This window comes from Patagioenas fasciata, chromosome 10, assembly GCF_037038585.1.
Source record: "Patagioenas fasciata isolate bPatFas1 chromosome 10, bPatFas1.hap1, whole genome shotgun sequence".
Lineage (NCBI taxonomy): Eukaryota > Metazoa > Chordata > Aves > Columbiformes > Columbidae > Patagioenas > Patagioenas fasciata.
In genome coordinates this window covers 16943122-16963816 of record NC_092529.1, presented here as the reverse complement: position 1 = coordinate 16963816, position 20695 = coordinate 16943122, and the positions used below count along the sequence as shown (strand labels likewise).

The following is a 20695-nucleotide window of genomic DNA, read 5'->3' as shown; positions in this document are numbered from 1 at the left end:
CGGAGCTGACATCTCTCTGGGAGCACAGCTGAGTCCAACATGTTCAGAGCAGCCATCCACCCAAATGCCTCCTACTCAAGTGCTCAGACCTTCTTTCCCAGTAAACAGAAAATGCAGAAACACCCTTGAATAGTTCCAAATATTTCTGTTTCACTGGAATGTCTACCCATGTTCAAATCTGATAAATAGGTATTTTTCTGGCCTGGAAGACAGTTTAGTGTGGGAATAGGATGGCTCTGCAAAGAGGAAACCTAGTTTCTGGAATAGTTAATGGAAAAATCTGACTGACTTACTCTGGTGTCAATGTATTAAACGGTTCCTGTGTGCCATGAAAAATGCAATACTGCAATTAACAATTTTATAGCAGAAAACAAAGTCATTGTAAGCTGCTGCTTCTACTGCATTGTATGAACTAAGATGTTTCTCAAGGTTTCATTGCTCATACAGAAAGCCTCAAAAAATCTACTTCCTAAAACAGGAAACTGAGCAATGTGTACACTTAAGGTAAGGAGATATTGCTGCATTATTTAAAATAGTACCATTCCCTGCAACAGCAGCTCTCAGTATACTCCACAGAGTGATTCAATTCATATTGTTGGGACATCCTGTCTAGCCATGGCTATGGTCATGACCATTTTAAGTCTGTCTTTGACCTTTCTCATGCCTTAGAGTAGACATGACCTCAGTTTGACAACCTATGGATTGCAACATGAAACAAAAGCTCTTCTGAATGATGATTCCTAGGAAAAGAACCGAAACAAAAAATAGAAAAAAGGTAGCAGTAGTCCTCAAGTCAGCTCTACATCTGATGCATGGAGACCTCACTTGCCATGGGTGATCCCAGTACGGTCAATGTTTATTACCTTACAGGCTTAGAGCTGTGAGAAAGCATCCTGGCTTGCAAGACGAATTATCCACCTTTGGGTCCCTCACTGCCAGCATTTTGGGCTATGCCACCCTCTGGTTTCCTCTGTTGGGCTACTTCCAGCTGTTGCATATGAAATCTCTCCTTCTGGATGGCAGCATCAAGAGTGAGGACTGATGACACACATCTCAATTGGTATTTCTCTAAGAAATGGTATGTGGAGCAAGATTTCTCCTTTTCTGACTATTAAATGCTTTGTGTCAGTGTCTTTATTCATACAGGCCCACTTGCTACGTCATCAAGGACATAGATACATAGATACTAGAAAGTGGAATGATCCCAGCCCCGTGGGCCTGATATGTTGCACTGAGAGTTTAATCATGTCTCAATATTGGGAGGTTTAAGATCAAAAATCTGGGGGAGAGTGCAAACTGGAGCATTAAAATGCCCCTGCTGTGCAAAACTGGTGCCTCCCACGTGGCAGTGGTTAGTGATTTTTGGGTTTGGGTCCAGACCCACCTGGCAGGCTAGTGCAGGTCTGGCTGTTAAGAGCTAATGACTTTGTTCCTTTAGGTGGCTACAGCTGACAGTGTGACATTGCAATTAAAATAAGCAAACCTATTCCACTTCCCACTGATGTCCTGGAAGGAGCACACAAACAAAATACGCTGGGCTGCCCACTGCATTTCTAAGGTTTGTTGTCCTTAGGTCACTAAACTTTGTACGGTACCTGTATAAAGATCATTAGCAGTTCTACCTACTTCTTATTTTTTGATTTTTTGAAAACATTAGTTTTCCAGAAGCAGGGGGAAAAAAAAGGAAATTCACATGAATTTTTGTTTCCATTAAATGTGCGTCAGGACTACAGATTTGAAATTCAGATAATTAAACAAGTGGCTTCAATGATTTCAGTAATGCTGAATTTCCCGGCATCTCGTCCACAATTCTTGTCTGGGATTCCCCAGGCACTTCTGCACTGAAATCAGTGGGGTTTTAGAGAGAAGTTTTAGTGTCTATACAAAGCAAACACTGACTTTGGTGTTAGTCTATAAATATCTAATGTCAGCAAGCAACTCTATCTTTTCCTCTGTGTTTAATATGTGCATTCTGCACCCTCAGGCAGCTGCATTTACATGCTTTTGTTGTCATATGTGTAATGTGCAATATGTATTTCCTTTTTATTAATCAGACCTGCCATCAGAAAAGAGATAGAGGGACTTTGAAAGCAAAACCAGAGTAGATACTGTCATTTTGTAATCTTTTGTGCACAGGTGGAGATGCCTATTTCCACTAGAATAGGTGAAAATATTCTGGAACTTGCAGTAATCTTACAAATGAAACCCAGGCAAAGGAGTTACTGGCTATCCACGGTGTAATTCTCCTCTGGAAGTGTGCAGTCAATTCCCATCTAGGCTAATTACACTTAAAGAGCCCTTTCCTATAACTAATGAACAATAGGCATAACCTGTTATTACATAACCATAGGCACGCACATTAATACATTGTTGAATTGCACTACCCTGTTAAAATGCTTCCTCTACAAAATTCACTGGAGATTTTTAGAGACATTTGCCGTAATTACTGCTAGCATGGTTTCTAATTCATTTAATTTTCTTTTCTACCTAATCTGAGCATATAAGTGTGCTTTAAGAGATTGAATAAATAAATTTTTAATTATAAAATGATGCTATATCATTCATTATTAATTATAATCAACAATGTGTAATATGTGTTAAGGTATGAATCCATTAGGAAGATTAACTAATATATATCAGTCCTAAAATAATGTCTTAATTTGTCCTGTGTTTATGAATGGCGAAATCTGTGTTTACAGCAATTAGAGGTTTAGAAAAGCCATGAACTGACAGTGGGTAAAGCATTGAGCACACTTGGCACTTAGGAATTCTGTTGTTGTCTATGGCAAAGGAAAAGATCTTTTTGCCCTTTATTGTTTTCAGCAATTGGTGAAATCATACAACCAGAATGGTACAGATATATAGACCACCAGAGTGGGAGGAGCGTGATGCACATAGCCCTGGTTGGCAAAGACTCTGGTTGTTATTATTATTATCTTAAAAAAAAAAAATAATAAATCTCCTTTGTACTCTGTCAGTTCACTTTCAGGCAGTTTTGAGGAATTTTGTTCACTTATTTTCCTCTTAGCGATAGCACACTTCAGAAATCTCCATGGCAAGTTCCAGGCATTCACCAGTCTCGTGGCACGACTCAAAAAGGCTGCAATCAATGTCACAGTCACAGTTGCAATCGTTGTTGGCGTGGTCTTCGTTGGAGGTCTGGTAGTATCTATTGGATGGACAACAGGTATCTGTCAGCCAGTGTTCACAGGTATCAGGCAGCATTATAAGAAAGTCCCAAAATTGGCAGAACAAGCAGGCCAGGATAAGTGTTGCGCATTCATCTAAGAAAAAGGAAAAGCAGCGAGACATAAGAACAGGCATGCTTGATTACCCAGGTTTGGGCTAGTGTGACTACACAGAAATGAGGTGCAAGGCAGCACACAGGGCACACATTGATGGTAACTACTTCCATAGAATAAAATGAAAATATTTAATTTCTGTATTATTTGTACTGGAAAAACAACGGCGGCATAAAAATAATTTGAATGAAAACATTCTGCAGCAGTGAAGTTCAGAGGAACAAGTAGAATCATAGTACTCTGAATCAACTTTGTGGTTAGACTCTATGATCTTGAAGGTCTTTTCCAACCTAAATGATTCTATGATTCCATACTCTTGAAGTACTTGGGCTATAACTTTCAGCACAGGAGTGAACCTCGCTTAGCAGGGATGCTCTGCTGGGGGCTCCGCGGTCTTGCAGGAGTTTGGAAGTGCTGCTGCTTTGTGATGCCACTTGTGCCACCTGACCAACACATGTAACACCAGAGTTTGTTTTCTTTTTCGTAAGAGTTTGCAATTAAAGATAAAAATCATCAGGCTGCTCCTGCTATTTCCAGGAAGGCCAAGAGAAAAATCAACAAAATAAACCCCAAAAATCTCTCAGGGACATCTTTGTCTGCATATTTATGTCTTGCTTTGTACATGGTTAGTCTGAATGCACGGGATAGTTCATCCTGGCCTATGATTTCAGTTTGGCGTCTCGGTAATCTTCTAAGGTGATCTTATGGACAAGACCAAATTCACACATGAGGAAAAAAAAAGAGTACAGACTCATCATCTGCTTATAGTTTTATTTCTACAAGTGTTCTGTTTCAGTAAAAATATTTAAGGAGAGCTAGATTGCCTAACCAAAGATAGGGAGCAAAAGCAAGTCTGGAGAACAGCATTTACAGAGGGCAGTGAGATGATCGATTCTCAACCCAGGGTCCTTACCCTTCCCCACTAAAATGGGTTTCTCACATTTTCATTCACAAACTTGTTAATTTTTGAAAGGTGACAAAAGTTCTAGGATGCGTGTTTAAAACCAGTGAGTATTCCTGAAAACCTGGCAACAGCAACGAAAACTTTGTGTTATACTTGTTCCCCTCAAAAATCAACTAATTAACTACCCACAGTTCAAACTACAGCATCTGGGGAGGCTGCCTCCCAGGGCTTGGAGCAGGTGTGAGATTCTGACTGTGTGAATCCAGTTGGAGCGCAAAGACCCAGACCTTTCAATTTTATTTTTTTTTCTCTCCTTGTTTTTGGAAAGGAAAACTGCCTTCAACAATATGAATGCCTTTTCATTGGTTCTTTCAGGAAAGCATATGGTTATAACCACATTTCTTGCCCTAGGATGACTAACTGTGAACTCATTCAACTGCATTGGTTCTGTTGTGGCATTTTCTATCTCACGTAACATAAAGTTCACTGCCAGGAAGTTTCCAGAATTATGCTCTATTTTTTTTTTTTTCCTTTTTAAAAACGCTTTCTTGATGAAAAACAAAATTCAAATATCATTCCAACTTCTTTATAAAAAAAGGCAGCTAAAGCAGGTAGAAAAAATAAACAGCATGTGATTGAACTTCTTTCTAAGTAGCACATCATCACCAATGTTATCAGTTTTAATACTTATTTAAATATGTCAAAATCTATTTAAGTTCAGACAAGCACAACTAACTTATAAGTCAGTTCTGTAGAATAAGAATGACTAGATTTCAGTGATACTTGGTAAATTCATGCTTATATTTTTTCTAACTAAATGAACTGAAATAATTACAAAATTGAAACATTTTATAAGGTGACACCACTGCACTTAATTGTATGAAATTTACAATGTAGAAAATGTAATCATTTTATCCAGTAATCCATGGTGTAATTAAGACTATTCTTTTAAGATATCTTATGTTTATGAAATTTCCTTGCTATATATAGATATGAGAGATGAAATCCCAATTTATATATCAATTAAGGATCTTTCCAATTTTTTTCCTCTCCAAAGCTGTGTTTTCTAGTAACAGTTTTTTTCGTGAATGTGTTAACCATAATGATGCTTATGTAATAAGGAGAAAATATATATGATTCTTAGGGCTTCATCCAGAGAAGAAAGCACACAAAAAGCACAAGATTTTAATAATAAAGTAATGTTTCAGCACAGAGTCTGTGATGTGCAGTAAAGATGCTTTTAAATTCCCATCAGAGCACATACCATGAACTGTGATAATGGATGTAACACATTTAGAAAAATCTGCATGTATGAGGCTTTTTTTGTCCTGTGTTAAGTGGGGTAATGTATACAAATAATAGATATTAGTAATTAAACATCCATTCCTATGCATTCATTTATAGATTTGAAAATAAATTAGCCACAAACTGCATAAAAGAAGATGCAATATCCTGTTTTCTCTTCTGTTTTCCCTGCTGTTTGCAAAATGGCATTACTGCATTTATCTCAGTGAGAACAACGACCTCAGCTCTTGTTCTCTGCATTAGTAGATTAATTACCACAAAATAAGAACTTCTAATAACTTTGCTAGCCTGCCTTATCTCTAAGTTTTCCTGCTCTTGTTTGGAGGTTGTCAGCTCACCCTCTTCTCGTGCAGATGATACCCTCAACAAACCTGCTCCAAAGCTTGCGGCAGCCACAATAGCCACCCTTGGTGACACCTATGAGCTTTGGATCTGCTCCTCTCAGAGCTCTGGGAACAAAATAACCAAGGATGTCCTCAGCTATTGCTCTGTCTTCAGAGGTTCTCCATGCACCAGCGAACGGGATTTGGAATAAGCAGTAACTTGTCAGAGTAGAGTGAACAGAGTATGCAGTGACAACCACAAATCTGGCTTCCTTTGGTTTCCTTGGCTTCCATCCAGCCCTTAACATTATTAATTGAGCACAGATTGGTTTTTTTGTTAATTTCCTTCACTTTTAGCTTTTTTAAGGAGTATGAAATCTGTTATTTGCATCACATGGCACACACCTGTGTGCCAGTAATGGTTGAGGGGCCAGATCAGATAGTCAGCAAACTCAGAAAATAGTGAGTATCTGGATTAGAAGACTAGTCCCCTAAATGAAATAAATACCTCAGATCTTTCATTGAAATTAAATGTATTCTAACAGATGTATCAGAGACATGCCTTCTATTACAGGATCAGTGATACAATAGAGATGGCAATAGTTCCTGAAGAACATAGTGGTTTATTGTGTTGATCTGTCTCTAAAAATTCTTAATTTAGGAACTGTGAAATTATATACATGATAGATCCCAGCTTCATTGGATATCACACACTAATCCATTATTGTAAGAGGTGCACATAAGAAACTTCAAAAATGCTTCACAGAAGGACTTTTTTCTCACATCCACTGGAATAAGCAGGAACAGCTGTTTCTCAGCATCATTTCCTTAAAATCAGGGGTGTTATATTAATTAGATTAGAAGGAGTCATGCCCCTTGATCTGTAATAAGTATTCACAACCCCTTCTGTTCCTTAAATCTTGGTTATACTATTGCCTCTGAAACTCTTACAAAAACAACGCAGATATGCAGCTCTTTAGCTTGTGCTTTTACACAATAAAAAGGATCATCTCCCTTTTGGAAAAGGCAGGACAGCTCTGATTATTAGCAAGTTACATTTTAACATATATTTTTTTTTAATTATGAACATGCGTTTGAACTACTGGCTTCTGCTGCAATTTTGGTTGTATCTCCCTTTCATAGCACTTTTTTTCAAATATGCTTTTTCAAAACTCAGAGATAACTGAACTAAGCAGGAGTCGTATCCACTTGTATCCACCTGGCGCAGCCATCAGAGACAGTTTTCTGCAGAAGCAGAGCAGAGTGTGAAGAGAGCTCCTCATCCTCACCCATGTGAGTTTTGCAGTGTAGTCAGCAGAGGGAGGGTTTGGTGATGGGTCAGCAAAATGACAGAGTTGGATGTAATGGTCCATACAAGAAGTGCATATGCAAGCCCACAGAAGTAATAAACTGATCACTAAACATGGCATCTGTTCAGCAACTACAGCAGCTGCTGCAGTACCAATGGGAAAAGCAGCAGCCTCTGCTACTGGGACAAATGTGTCCTTGTGAGATATTCTCTTTATCTGATACCAACACTAGTGTCTTGAGCAAAGACACATTACAAAAGTATAAACGCTCTGTTGTACAATAGACTGCAAGTTCCTCTTCTATGACTTAAATATCACTGTCAATTTAAGGTCATCTTCTACAGATTCTCATTTATCACAAAAAAAGTCTGCTGGGAAACTTAATGCTGCTTTTGGCTATGTGCTTGAATCTCTTGTTCAGCCTGTAAGCATTTATTTCAAGTTAGATACACATAGTGCTCTTGGAATGGACATTATTTAGAAATCAGCTTAAATGAGATCTGTTTTATAAAACATACCGTCACTGTCTCTCTGATGTACTGATGCATCATCTTCAATGTAAGTGAATTCTCTGCATTTCTCCAGGGAAGCAATGGATGATGTGCTTGCATCTGACAATTTCTTCTCATTTTTGGTACCCTTTGATGGAGCATCTGTGATGCTGAATTCTGCGACAGAACTCATAACAATACCTTTCATAGGCTTTTCATCTGTATGTTTTTCATTTGTAAGCTGGTTATCTGGTGGGATTAGGAAAAAAAAAAACAACAAAACTTGTTTGCAACACTAAAAGATCTGAAAGAATAACATATGTAGAATTTCCAAGCCTACAGTTGTTTGCTTCCAAACCCTAACACTACTTACCTAATAATTTCAGGCTCTTTCCACAAGTTAAGTTTAATTACAGTATAAGTATTTGTGAACTTGCATTCTAAGATTTTTCTCTTAAATCCAGTGGATTTAGTCAGTAGGTAATAATTCACTTCCACTGGATAGGATCAGGTTAGGTGAGAGAACAGAATTATTGCCTCAGTTGACATCTATTTTGGGTGTGATATCCTAACTCTAATTTGTGATATAAAAGAAGGCAAAACAATTATCTTGTTCTTTTTCAACAGCAGCTCTGTTTGCCTACATTTACAACCAACAGTGTGTGTGTGTAGGTGGTACCTAGATGCAGATGTGCCAGATCACCATGGCTTGTAGCACCATCTTGTAGCAAAGAAAGCCAGATGGTTTCTGTTTAACATCCAGATTCATTATTTCATAACTGCATCCACACTTGTGTTGTTGGCCTGGAAGTCAACTAGAAGATGGGATACTTCACATGCTGTCAGCGTGCCAGAGAGGCAGCTCAAAAACCAGAGAGCGAGCTTAATTTTAGGCCCCAACTACGGGAAAGGTTAAGAAGAGTTCTGAGCTCAATTTATTCTCAAAGAACTTCTCAGGCACAGATAAACATGGGTTGATATATAGTTTCACTTACTCTCCGAAGTGATCAAGAGGCCAAGAAAGACAGTCATTCACTCTGTGGCTGGGATGATAAAACCTCATCAGTTCTTATCTACAGCTGATTAACTCCTGCACCTCACATCAAGCACAGTCTCACTTTTTATCTTACTTAAATCTTGTGATATGCTTGCTCTTGAGCTATATACAGAAAATCAATCTTTACAAACACCTCAGTTTTGCAAACATTACTTTCTGAGAGGAACAGTCAGTGCTTTAAAGTATTTAGTCTGTGCTCCGCTGCAAGGAGCCAGAAGAGATACTTGCATATCTCTTGTTTTTCAGGTGCCTTTGACCCTTGACATATATTCAAGAAAAGCCAAGAAAAGGTTGATAGAGAGTGAAACCTTGATGAGACTGAAGTTTTGTCCCATAGTAACCTTGCAACCAAAAGGAAGAAATGTGAATGGGATGGGTGAATTGCAAGGTAAGTGAAAGACCACTGGGACTGTTTGGCTTGAAGTCAGAGAAAGCAAGAATTTGAGGTCTCACTAGTACCAGTGAAGACCATGAAGGTGGCAAGGGATCTGGAGCATCTGATATATAAAGAGAGGCTGAAGGAGCTAGGCTGGGTTGGCCTGGAGAAGAGAAGGCAAAGAACAGTGCTAGATCCTGTTTTCCACTTCATAACCAGGGTAATGGAGAAGCCAGACCCGCAGCTCCTCCTCGAAGTACACAGAGGTGAAAGGATATGAAGCCATCGTCACAAGCTGCAACAAGATCAACTGGCATTGCATATTGGACATATTCTTCATCATGGAAGGTCTAAAGCACCAAGGTGGCCCCTGGTGAGGCTGGGGAGGTGTGAAGAACTTAGCTGGGCACAGACCCCAGCAACCAGCTCTTACTTCAGGATTAACCTGAATTTGTGGCAAAGGCGACTTCTTTAAGTCCCTTCTAAGCTTAACTTTTCTATGATTTCTATGACTCTGTTTACTTACCGAGTGAGCAATTAATTTAAATTTTTACTCAAAGTCAGATTTCATGCTGTTTTATAACAGTTTCATGTGATAAAAAATGTAGAAGCAGAAAAGCGGGGTAGAGGTTACCAGAGTAAAACCTTGGGAGAGGACAAGAAGAAATACTAAGCTATCGTAGAATCATAGAGTGTCTTGACTTGGAAAGGACCCACAAGGATTATTGAGTCCAACTTCTGTTCCTGCATATGACAACCTCAAAATTCACACCACGTATCTGAGGGCGTTGTCCAGTCTCTTCTTGAACACTGTCAGGCTTGGGGCCGTGACACCTCCCTGGGGGCCTGTTCCAGTGCTCCAGCACCCTCTGGGTGAAGAACCTTTTCCTAATGTCCAACCTGAACCTCCCCTGGCACATCTTCCTGCCATTCCCTCAGGTTCTGTCATTGGTCACTAAAGAGAGGAGTTTGGTGCCTGCTCCTGCTTCTCCTGTTGTGAGGAAACTGTAGACTGAGATGAGGTGTCCTCTTCGTCTCCTCTTCTCCAAGCTGAACAAACCAAGTGACTTTAGCCGCTCCTCATACAGCTTCCCCTCTAAACCTTTCAACATTTCATCTTCATTTCAACTTTAAATCACTGCTTTAAAAATGTGTGTTGTCAGATCTACTGGCTTGATTTCTGAGCTTGTAATAATGAAAAAGTCTACCATGAAGGGAGTGAGGATTTTCCCTGTCCTGAAGACTTTACAGGTTGGCCTTAGGCAGGGAGAGAGCAGTGGCATAGAGAAAAGTGGAAGGAAGGAGACGGTAAGACAGCAGTAAGCACAGAAAGGAGTTTCAGAAACCTATAACTGTCAGGTTCTGTGAGTGTTAGGAGGAAGACAAGCCACAGGCAAGACTTGGGAGGAACAGGAGATGTGGTGGCTCCTTCAGATGTGAACCAGCAGTACAAAGCACAGTAGTGCTTGACTGCAGGTTGTACACTTGGTCATGAGAAACCAGCATCCTGGGCAAAGCACATCTGATTTTACCCATCTGTGATAATTTGTTTATGGTTATTCAGGTGCCAATATTACAAATGGATCTTGTTTGTCTAGGTTGAGAGCTACACACAGGCTGAGCAGTTGAATACACATGGATCAGACTGAAAGGTCTAGGCAAGAATGATATTTCTATCATTTTCTACTTTCAAAATAGGTGCAAAAGTCTAAACTGGATATATTTTAAATCTCAATATGTCTGTTGAGTTCCCCATTTCTGCAACAATACAATGGCCCACAGAATGCATTTAGGCATTCAGTAAACACAACTAAAAAAAATCAGACAGAAGTAATCAGTAAATGCCAGACTAACATTTACTGTATCCACCGACTTTTCCTATTCATGCTTTGAGTCAATTTTTATTCTTGAAGTGCTGTTGAAGAGAAATCAAAACCAGAAATAGGAAGGCATAGACATAACCTGAATTTTTCAATACAGCACCATTAAACAAAAGGGTAACAAAAGCTGTCATTCAAGGACTCTTCTGTTTGTTAAAGCATACTACATCTTTGAAAATACAGTACATTTTAGTGTCAGACTCTTAGTTTGAAAAGCTCCCTTTAAGTAATGTTATACTTGTCTTGTACAGCTAGATCAAGTCTTCATGCAATCACTGTAACAAGCAACTTGCTATGACAAGTGAGATCCTTGCTTCCACAAAACAGTGTGATGGAGGCTAAAGCAGTGTACAATTATAGGTCTCCATTTCATTTTAATGCAATTACCTTCAGTTCAGCTGTGGGTCTATCTACATTATGCTTTTTATCAATTTAATGTTTGCACAAAGTGTCTAAAGAAATATAATAAAGATTATGCTAGACCAGCATTAAAAAAAAAAAGTGGTTAGCACTTCTTTTTTCCTTTATAGTTTGTTGCTGCATGGAACAGTAGTAGGGTGAGAGCTTGGAACAAATAAGTGGACCCAAATAGGCTTTAAAAATATATTATGTACAAATGATATTATTTACGACTAGTGTTAAACGAGAAGGTAAAAATAAAATACAACTAGAGAAGGGCAGGAGTGTCAACTTTGTTAGTCTTTCGAGAGCCTGCATTCAGCTTCAGATATTTGCAAATGTCTATGTTTTTAATATGTAGAAATCATCCACTGAAGTAAATTAAAAGGGAAAATAGTAAGTGTATCATGATGAAGGAAGCTCAGATTAGTGTTAGACTGTTAGGCAAAGGTAAACTCCCACAATGTGCCGTTTTTAAACAGTACCATGAAGAAGCAACTTTCTTCCTCACACGGGCAAGGTGGGGCTTGCCTTGGCTGTTGCAGTGGAAGACTGGGATCGTTCACCTATGTTGGTATTAAAGATAGAGGTAGTCTCAATAATGACATGAAATTCCTAGTCTTTTTAAAGTTAGGTGATTCAGGAGGCTAGCTATAGTGTTTTAATGCAAGAAAGCACAAAGTAAATCACTTACTTTCCACTGATGCCAGCCTCAGATCCCTCTGGATAATAGCAAGGAGCAGCAATATCGAGACCAAAATTTACAGTAGGTTCCCTGACCTCTTTTTCTCTTCATTGGCTTAGGCACAAGCCAGGGTCTTGCAGCCTTGGAGAATGGGAGGTTGAAGTTTCCTACCATGCTTTGAAATTAGCTTTTATATAATGGCATATAAGGACCCTAAGTCTGCTTTTGGCAAGGGACAGGGGAGTTAAGAGATACTCTGTTCTGCTGTATGGGGGCTGCAGCAAAATGGGTAATGACAAAGAGCTCTTTGGAGCAACTGATTAGGGGGAGTTGCTACTGAAAGAGAAGCAGAATGATCTATCACCCTATGTAGGGCTCATACACATCCTACAAGCGACGGACAAGGGAGCCTGTGGCTCTACTCACTGGTGGCATTTGTTCCAAATCCATCCTGGCAGTGGCCCTTTGCCTCAGACCCCTGTGGCAAAGAGTCCATAGGGTTAATGGTGAACTGTGTGGAAACCTCTAGCAGTTTAGGATGTGTAACTTTTTAATTTCACCGTGAGGCATCTTTGTGTATCAGTGCAGTGAGAGAACCAAAGGAACTCCTGGCTGATAGTCCTGCCATTCATTATCCCATGCACTGCTGTCACTCCCTGTCTATTTAATATATCACGTACTCATCACTGAAAGGGCTGTGTGCCACGTCCATTCAGTCCTGCGATGAAGCAGGCAGAGCTACATCAGAACTGAAGGATGATGACTTCCAAGTATAAAGGCTTGAAATGAACTCGCTTAGTTTGAAAAGATTCATGCTATACCCAAACCCCAGGTTTCGATGGCCATGTTTCAAAAATGAAAAAGAAAAAAGAAAAAGTAAAAAGAAAAACAGAATACTATCTCTTGCCAGTCTAAAGGACATAATTCATTTGCCATCAGCAATGGGAGTGGATGCCAGGGCTAACTCCACATGGTGGGACACATGTATGGGGCCAGCAGCTTACCCGAACGTTCCTCACTGCTCAGCGTCACCTTGGGAAGCGCCGGGAGGTGCAGGGAGCTGGTGCAGCTGTCTTGGTAGAAAAAATGAAACAATCTTGCAGAGGGACACTGTAAATAAATGTGGCTTGGCGCATGTATATCCCCCAACCACCTGGTGACAGTAATTGTCTTCAGGAGTTGTTGCTTTGGGGGCAAATAGAAACAAGGGTGATACCTTGCAAGGGGAGGTTACATGGGATGGTGCACAGTTTCTGTTACTCCCTGTCTCATTTCTGGAAAGGAAGCCACCAGAAAAATTTGCAAAGAGAGAAAGTTTCTTCTGGGAAGAGGATCACTGGCAAACACTGAAGTTCCTGTCTCAGGTAGGTGCAGAAAACTTGGGAGCAGGGAGGTCTGTGATGAAATGTGGGGCATCATCCATGTCCAAACACCACAGAAACCTTAGATGAGGTTCCCAAACCATTAGCAAAGAAGGAGAGAGGGAATTGCACCCCCAAACTCCAACTTTTATGACTCAGCCTTCTTTATGGACAAGATGCCCAAGGTACTTGTGGTGGCAAGCCCAGGTCCCCATGTGGGTACTGAGCTGCCATCCATTCCCTGCAGTGGACTTGGAGGCTTAAATCTCCCTTCTCTCTCCTAGGGTCAGGGAGGAAAAGTAGGAGGTGGGAGTGTGGGACTGTCCTTACAGTGAGTGCAGCAGATGAAAAAAACTCCAGGGGAACTGCTCTCATCCAGGTAGGAGAGGCCAGAGGGAGAATGGGTGTCACGGTCAACTGAAAGCAACCTGCTCAAGACTCATATATCATGGGTGTTTTCATAGTTTTGTGCCCATTACGTTTTGCTGAGCTCAGGTGTAAGGATATGGGGGATTTAGAGACTGTTTATTTTTGTCATATGGAAACAGGAAATAGTACACAAGGCCATAAATATATTTTGGACTTCATGTGACATCATGAACCTGTGCAAGTGCTTCTCCTCTGATTTATGATGATGGACTGGTAATTCACGGGAGCTTTGGGTTTACTTTTTTTTTGCTGTTGCAGTAACAAAGTTAATGGTGCGATCCCTGAAGGGGATATTTTATCAATAGTGAATTTTTGACCTCATTGCACACATTTTAACTTCATGAATTAGTGACCCAGCTGACTGTAAAGCCTTCTATAGGCTTATTATAAATCTATCACAGGACTGGCAAAAAAATTTGGCCTGGATCCTAAACTCTGACAGGCATGTGGTGATGGACTGCATAGCAAGCACTTCCACTAATATTTCTCACTAATTATACCATATATTTTTTAAAAAATGAATGAAGCCAATGTTTATATGCAGCTTTAACTGCTTTTGATATAAGAAAGCAACACAATCCCTAATAAATTTTCACCTTCAACATTTCTATTCATTATAATTTTTACCATGATGAATGAAGTTAGAACTGAAAGGGGGGGGTTCATCTTGAAATCTGTTCAGTGAATGACTGAATTTACTTCCCTTGCCCAACTTGCGTTGAGGAAGGAGGGAACAGATGGACACAGGAAGAAGAGGGAGGCGAGTGCGGAATGAAGGAGATGGGTGAGGAACAGATGGAGTTGGGGGAAAGCGAAGAGGAGAATCAGCAAGGATGGTAGGAAAGTTTTCCACTTGACCTTGAGTTGAAATGAAAATCTGCATAGACCATGGGGCATCTAGATTTTGCTTTGTGATGCATCCTTTTTTCTCTCTGTGGCACCTATGCCTTAAGTCTTGTGGGCCATCCCAGTAGTCCATTCCATTCCAGGGAGTCTGCAGAATCAGAAACTCGATTTTTTTTTTTTGAGTGGCCAGCTGCTGCAAGAGGGTATCTGCACTGTCTTCAAGGCCCATAGGTAATCACAGGGGAGAAATGAATGCAAAGATGGTGCCTAAAATGGGTTGGGATGTGGCAAGTCTCCCAGGCATCCAGCCAACCCAGAAACTGGAGCTCATGATTTCGAAGAGGAGTCCTACACCCTGTTTGTTAGGATCCAATGGCCAAAATAATCAAAGTGATTTACGGTTTTACCTGCTTAAAGTAAGACATCTGAGATGGCCTGATTTTCAGAATATGCTGAGCATCTGCACTTTGAGGTGTATTGAATTATATAACCCGAATCACTGGCAAGTCCTGGAAAATCTTGATTATATTCTTAATTCTATTAAATTGCCTGCATGTAGTCCATTGGTTCTGGGTTTACTAGCTGAAGAATGGAAGAGGTGAAAGTTAAATATTGGCCATGTGTGTCATTCCCTTTGAAGAAAATGGGAGCCATGTGCACTCACCTAACAGCAAAGTTTGGCCCCAACTATGATTTCACAGCTGGGCCTTGACTTCAGGAATGCCAAAGCACTAAATGACTCAATTGGAGTAACTTGATCAATGCTGTATTTTCACTGTGGATTTAAATTGCACACACAGCAAGAGCAGAGTTAGTTTTCTTCTCCCTCAAAATCACTTTTCTCTGCAGATTTGATAGCATAAATATGAAGTTTTGCTCTCATCACACAAATAAGTGAAATGGCAGAAAACGTATGTCAAATAAAATGCACAACATTAAGTCCTTTTTACTTTTTGGAGGCTGTTTAAGAAAATGGCTTCATTAATTTTGACTGAATAAAAGGTTTCTTTAAGGGATTTCAATAGATGACATGAAAAATGTTAATATGAATGATCAAGACAATGGAGGTTAAAACTGTTTTGAAAATATGTTTCTTTTATGGATCTCAGCTGTTGGAAGAGTTACAGAATAAATATAAGGTAGTGCTGACATTCGGTGCTGTTTCATCTTAGCAAAAGAGTTTTTAATAAAGAAAATTCTTTTCAAGGAATGATTTCTGCAGCCAGTCTTCAAAAAGAGGTTTTCCCCCCTCCTAGTTTAATAAAATTAAAGTAATTTATGTCATATTGATATGTCGATATGTTTTTCAATAAACTTTTTCACAGAGATTTTTTAAAATTCTCTTCACTTTAAAAATTATAATTATATGTCTTCCTCCCACTTTGAAAATGGCACAAGGTGCTCATTTGCAGAGCTCTACTGTTCAAATCTTCACTGAGAATAGAAATGTCATGACTCAGTTAACAATGCTTTATTATTCACATTGATCTTTTTTTACAGTGTTCTTTATCTCAAAAACATTGTAAATCAGATATCTTCCTCCCACTCTTTTGTTCATTTGCAAATTTTTATTATTCTCGTTTAAAAAAGCAATGGAGTGTCAAGAGTCAGTGTATATTGTTTATGTTCATTTTTGCTTTAAAATTACTTTTAACTATAAAAAGTAAGATGTACAGCAGTGGAAAAAATGGATTTAAGGATGCTTAAAAAAGAATTGAAGGGATCAGTGTGATTTTTTTATATCGCTCACTTACACTTTGGAGTTGTAACAGACTTTGCAAGAAGGGGTACCAAACACTTTATGAAAAGGTTTTTATGTGCTAATTCAAATGTCTCTATTGCATGAGACATCATGATCCACATTAAACACTGGACATAATTCATGCTCTCAATGAACACAGCAGCAAAATTCACAACTGCTTTTCTAGCACGTTCACCGGATGGTTTACAGGTGTCTGCCCACAGACCTGCACTCTCCATCGCTCTGTGTCAGAATGTGGCACCAGATCTCCAGGAGCACTTGGCTGACAAGCGTCAAGATAAATCACTGCATTTGCACAGGAACTTCACAGCTTTGGTGTCAAGTCTAAACTGCAGCAGAAACATAACCTCAGTTCATCAACAGGCAAAGCAATCACTGAAACCCATGGGCCAGGGTGCAGAATACAGTTGTGCATCCTCCGGCAGAACCATGCTGGAGCCCCCAGGGTTTGTTTCTAGATTGGATCTTTCAAATTCTCCTTCAGCCACTGTTTTGTTTCCTACCAAGTTTTTATTTCGGTTTGTATTTATGTCCTGGCTGTTGTGATGGTATGAAATGGCCTCCATGAAACAAATCCATGATAGTAATTGGGGTTAGTCCAGAGAGCAGCAGGATCTCCTGACATTTCACATACTGCTTGCTGACAGGTATTATTTTTTTCTTTTGCCTGTTTTGAATTAATTTTCTCCAGTTTATGATCAGCACATTCTGGCACCCTGTGGTTACTCCAGCAGCTCTTGAAAGAGATCATCCTCTTTGGGAGTCTCTGTGAAGGAGTGGCTATTTCTGAAGTCGAATTTAAGCCCCAGATTGAAATTTTTGTTCTTTTAGGTGGTTTGGTGGCTCTATCATATCAAACAGCCCTAACATTTTTTATAAAGAAAAATAAAGTCTTCTTTTCATATTCTTTTGTTTCTTTATTTCTGTTTCAAGGCTGCACTCTCCTGACATTTTGCTAAAAGGGATAATTAAACAGAGCAAGTAAATCTCAAACTGAACTGAAGCAAAATGAAAACACACAGCCCTGACTTTCCCTCTCCAAGAGGAGGACTAAGCATCTTTTTTTTTCTTTCTTTCTTTCTTTCTTTCCTTTTTTTTTTTTTTATGTCAGTAGGTCACCCTTGTCATCATAGGGCCTTTCCCACTGTTCATGGACAGCTGCTTGGTGTATTTGCAGGGATAACTCAAAATCTCCAGTTCTCACAATTCTCTTTATTCCTCACTGCAGAGTGTGAAGCTGGAGATTTTCATCCATTGTCTTATCTGAATTGACCATGTTGTTTTCAAGTCAAAGAAAAAACAAACATGATGATGATGATGATTACTATTATTATTATAGTCCCTGCCTCAACAGCACTACTGCAATAATTCAGTCTTCCTTCCTCTCATGGTTAATTACTCACTCCATCAATGAGGTTAAGACTGTCTGCCAATATGATCAAGTTTCAGAAACAAAATCCTAAGCAGAAGAGAGCAACCAGAAGTGACAGGGCTTTGTTTAATATGCTGGCACAGTAACCAAAGGTAAGTCTCACCCATGGACATGCTTATATCCTCTCTATTTAGTTTGGGAAATTTATTGGTAATGTAAAACAGAAAATACTGAGTTTATTACAACCAATTTTTTTTTCCACGTAAAACTCTGTGTCATTAAATTTGGAAAGCCCTTAAATTCTCAATTTTATTTTTGGTAAGCAGTATCTATTGAAAAGTAAAAACATCAGAGGGGTTTCTAGGCAGAATTTGTAAACTTCCCAATAAAAGATAGCACAGTGTCTTCCTTTCATGTCTCAAGGTCTTTGGCAACTGTGCTACTTTCTGAATGACACTGAAGTTATGTTCCAAAAGTTTATTCCCAAAGCAGGTATTACACACCGTTATGGTCACAAAGATATCCTTGCACAACATTAATGCCAGAGGAGCTCTGAGGCAGTCAATATTTTGATTTGATGGGGGGAAACACCATCAAAACCACATATATTCTTAAAACAAATAAATTCAAACAGCTTAAATGAAGTCAGAGTTGCAAATCACAGAAGATGCAGCTTTTCTTATAGAAGGTCCTTAAAGCTCTACTCACTGTAATCTGTCATGTGATAATATATGGCTACAAAACCCCATGTCTGCTAATAAATTGTAAAAGCTTTTCTTTGATTTGAATCCAACAATGAGTGGTAATCTGTGAGAATCTAACATCTTCTAGAGACTTTCCTAGCAAACACTTCTATTTTTTCCCTCTCTCATCTGCATACTGTACTAGAAAACCACTGGGAGCTGGACTTGTCCACTCTAGTAAACATTATGAATCTTACCACCACCTGAGCAGCTCCCAAGTTCTGCAGAGCATCTTTTGCTGGACTGTGCTGGAAAAGCACTTGATTAGCTCTACAAGGGCCTGATCCAGTATCAACAGATGTCAATGAAAAGAATTTCGAGGAGCTCAACAGATCAGGCTCCAAAACAACCTGCAATATGGTAGCCTTCCCTGGATTTCGTTGCTCTTTTCCTCAGAAAAAGTTGTAGATAAAGCAATTAGCAATATCTGAAACAGACATACTATACATCTTTTCACACACAAAAAAATCCTAGGGGACACCAGAGAAGCAGAACATCTATTCTGAGGGCACACAGGTGACATCCACTGCTTCTTAATTATGTAATAAGTAGTTTTAGAACAGTGTAGTCTTGTCAGCTCTGGCAAAGACAAACATGGTAACTGTTCTGCTCACAGTATTAAATACACTTCTCTTGCTGTGTAGTGGAAGGATGTGTTTAAACTCACAGTCTATCACTATTCCTGGATAGTGTAGGAGAGTCCAGGAACACTCAAGATGTCTTTTCCTGTGTATATGAACTTGTTCAGAACAAAATAGTTTTCTTAGAAAACAAGAATCTTACGACAGAAGAAAGTTCCCTTCATGACTGTGCTACAAAAGTTTCAAAACAGCTCCTTGTTCATTTGGGTGCATGAAATATTAGGTTCAGCATGCTCACAAGCACAAACACATAATTTCTTCTCACCGTGGCACCTTTACTGTGGTCATTTCCATCTGGCTTTGTAATGTTGGCAAGTGCAGTGCTAGCACAATGTGTTCGTTGTATGAGCTTTCAGAGGAGAGCTGCAGAGTTCCTGCAACCTTGGTGAAATGCCAGCCTCTCTCCAATGCCAGCTGTTTGTCCTGCTTTGCAAGGAACCGCACTCCCCAGGAGTTTTGCTGGTCTCCGATGTGAGCAGTGAACACCGGAGGTTTCAGGTGTTGCTAGATGGTAGGTCAGCATGCTCCCACCCATCTGTGGACCATGCACAAGTACCAAAGGGTTGGTTGGGTGACCTTCAGTGCATTGAGCTCATCAAAGCCCCAGGAACAGTACCCGTCATCCATCCCCCTCGGGGCTGCCTGGGCATGGGGACAGGTGAGATTTCAACTCTCCCCTCAACACCTTCTCACATCAAAACATTCATGGGGGCTTTTTGCTCTGGGCTCAGGTGTACAACCCCTTCTGAGCAAGGAGGTCTGAGAGGAAAAAGTGGGTGTCAATGAAATGGAAGAGGTGTCACTGTTTTAACATAGAGATTAGGCAAAATCTAACCCCCATTAATCCTTCAGAGCAGGGCCTCTGGTTTGTTCTTTTTTCAATCTGTTCTGTATTCAAAGCAAGTACATTTTTTCTGTCACTATACCGCTATTGTTAACAACTATAAATGTATTAAAAACACAGGGGCATTTTAGTATGTGTATTGTGCATAAGAAATATTGTTACATGACAAGCTCCAATTGGCAAGTGAAAAGAGGTTTTATTGAAGGAAATAGCAGTAGCAAACAGTGAACTATGCAGAATAATGGTAATTGTTCCTTTAACATTGGCAGCACACGTTCACTTAATATGACTGCTCCTCTGTCTCTGCCTCATCCAGACCCAGAGGACCTGTTAGACAAGCAGGCAGCCACCTCTCTCTGGGATCAAGCTGTCAATGCAAACTTGCTTTCTTTCTATTTCTCAGAGCTAAGCTATACCCCCAGAGCTCCCTAAGCTTTTCCTGAGTGAAAGCTTTAAAAAAGCTCCGTTCTAAATTACATCACACGAGCTGTTCTCTTCAGACTGACAGAACAAAAGCGGGGGGGTGGGGGGGAAGCCAAAAGTACCATTTGAATGACTTCTGAGTTGCACAGAATGATTTACCTCCTCATGCTTTATGACAGTAGACTAACGTTGTCTTGACCTTGCCTACCAAAGCCCCAGCAATGTCCTCTAAGTAGCAGATA

The 20695-nt window shown here is 39.8% G+C and overlaps 1 protein-coding gene across 3 annotated transcripts in view; it reads right to left on the bottom strand.

The window, feature by feature from the left end:
• Window positions 1–1661: 1661 nt before the first annotated feature.
• Window positions 1662–20695, bottom strand: part of MDFIC2 (MyoD family inhibitor domain containing 2) — a 47360-nt gene continuing 28326 nt past the window's right edge. For 2 of the 3 annotated variants that reach the window (XM_071813236.1, XM_071813237.1), the window contains exons 4-5: window positions 7663–7884; window positions 1662–3169 (exon numbers count right to left, since the gene is read on the bottom strand). In XM_071813236.1, the coding sequence (XP_071669337.1) occupies window positions 2820–3169; window positions 7663–7884 (572 nt within the window). In that variant the 3' untranslated portion in view covers window positions 1662–2819. Of the gene's footprint in view, window positions 3285–7662; window positions 7885–20695 lie in introns of all 3 variants that reach the window. The other variant, XM_065845990.2, reaches the window with a different exon arrangement.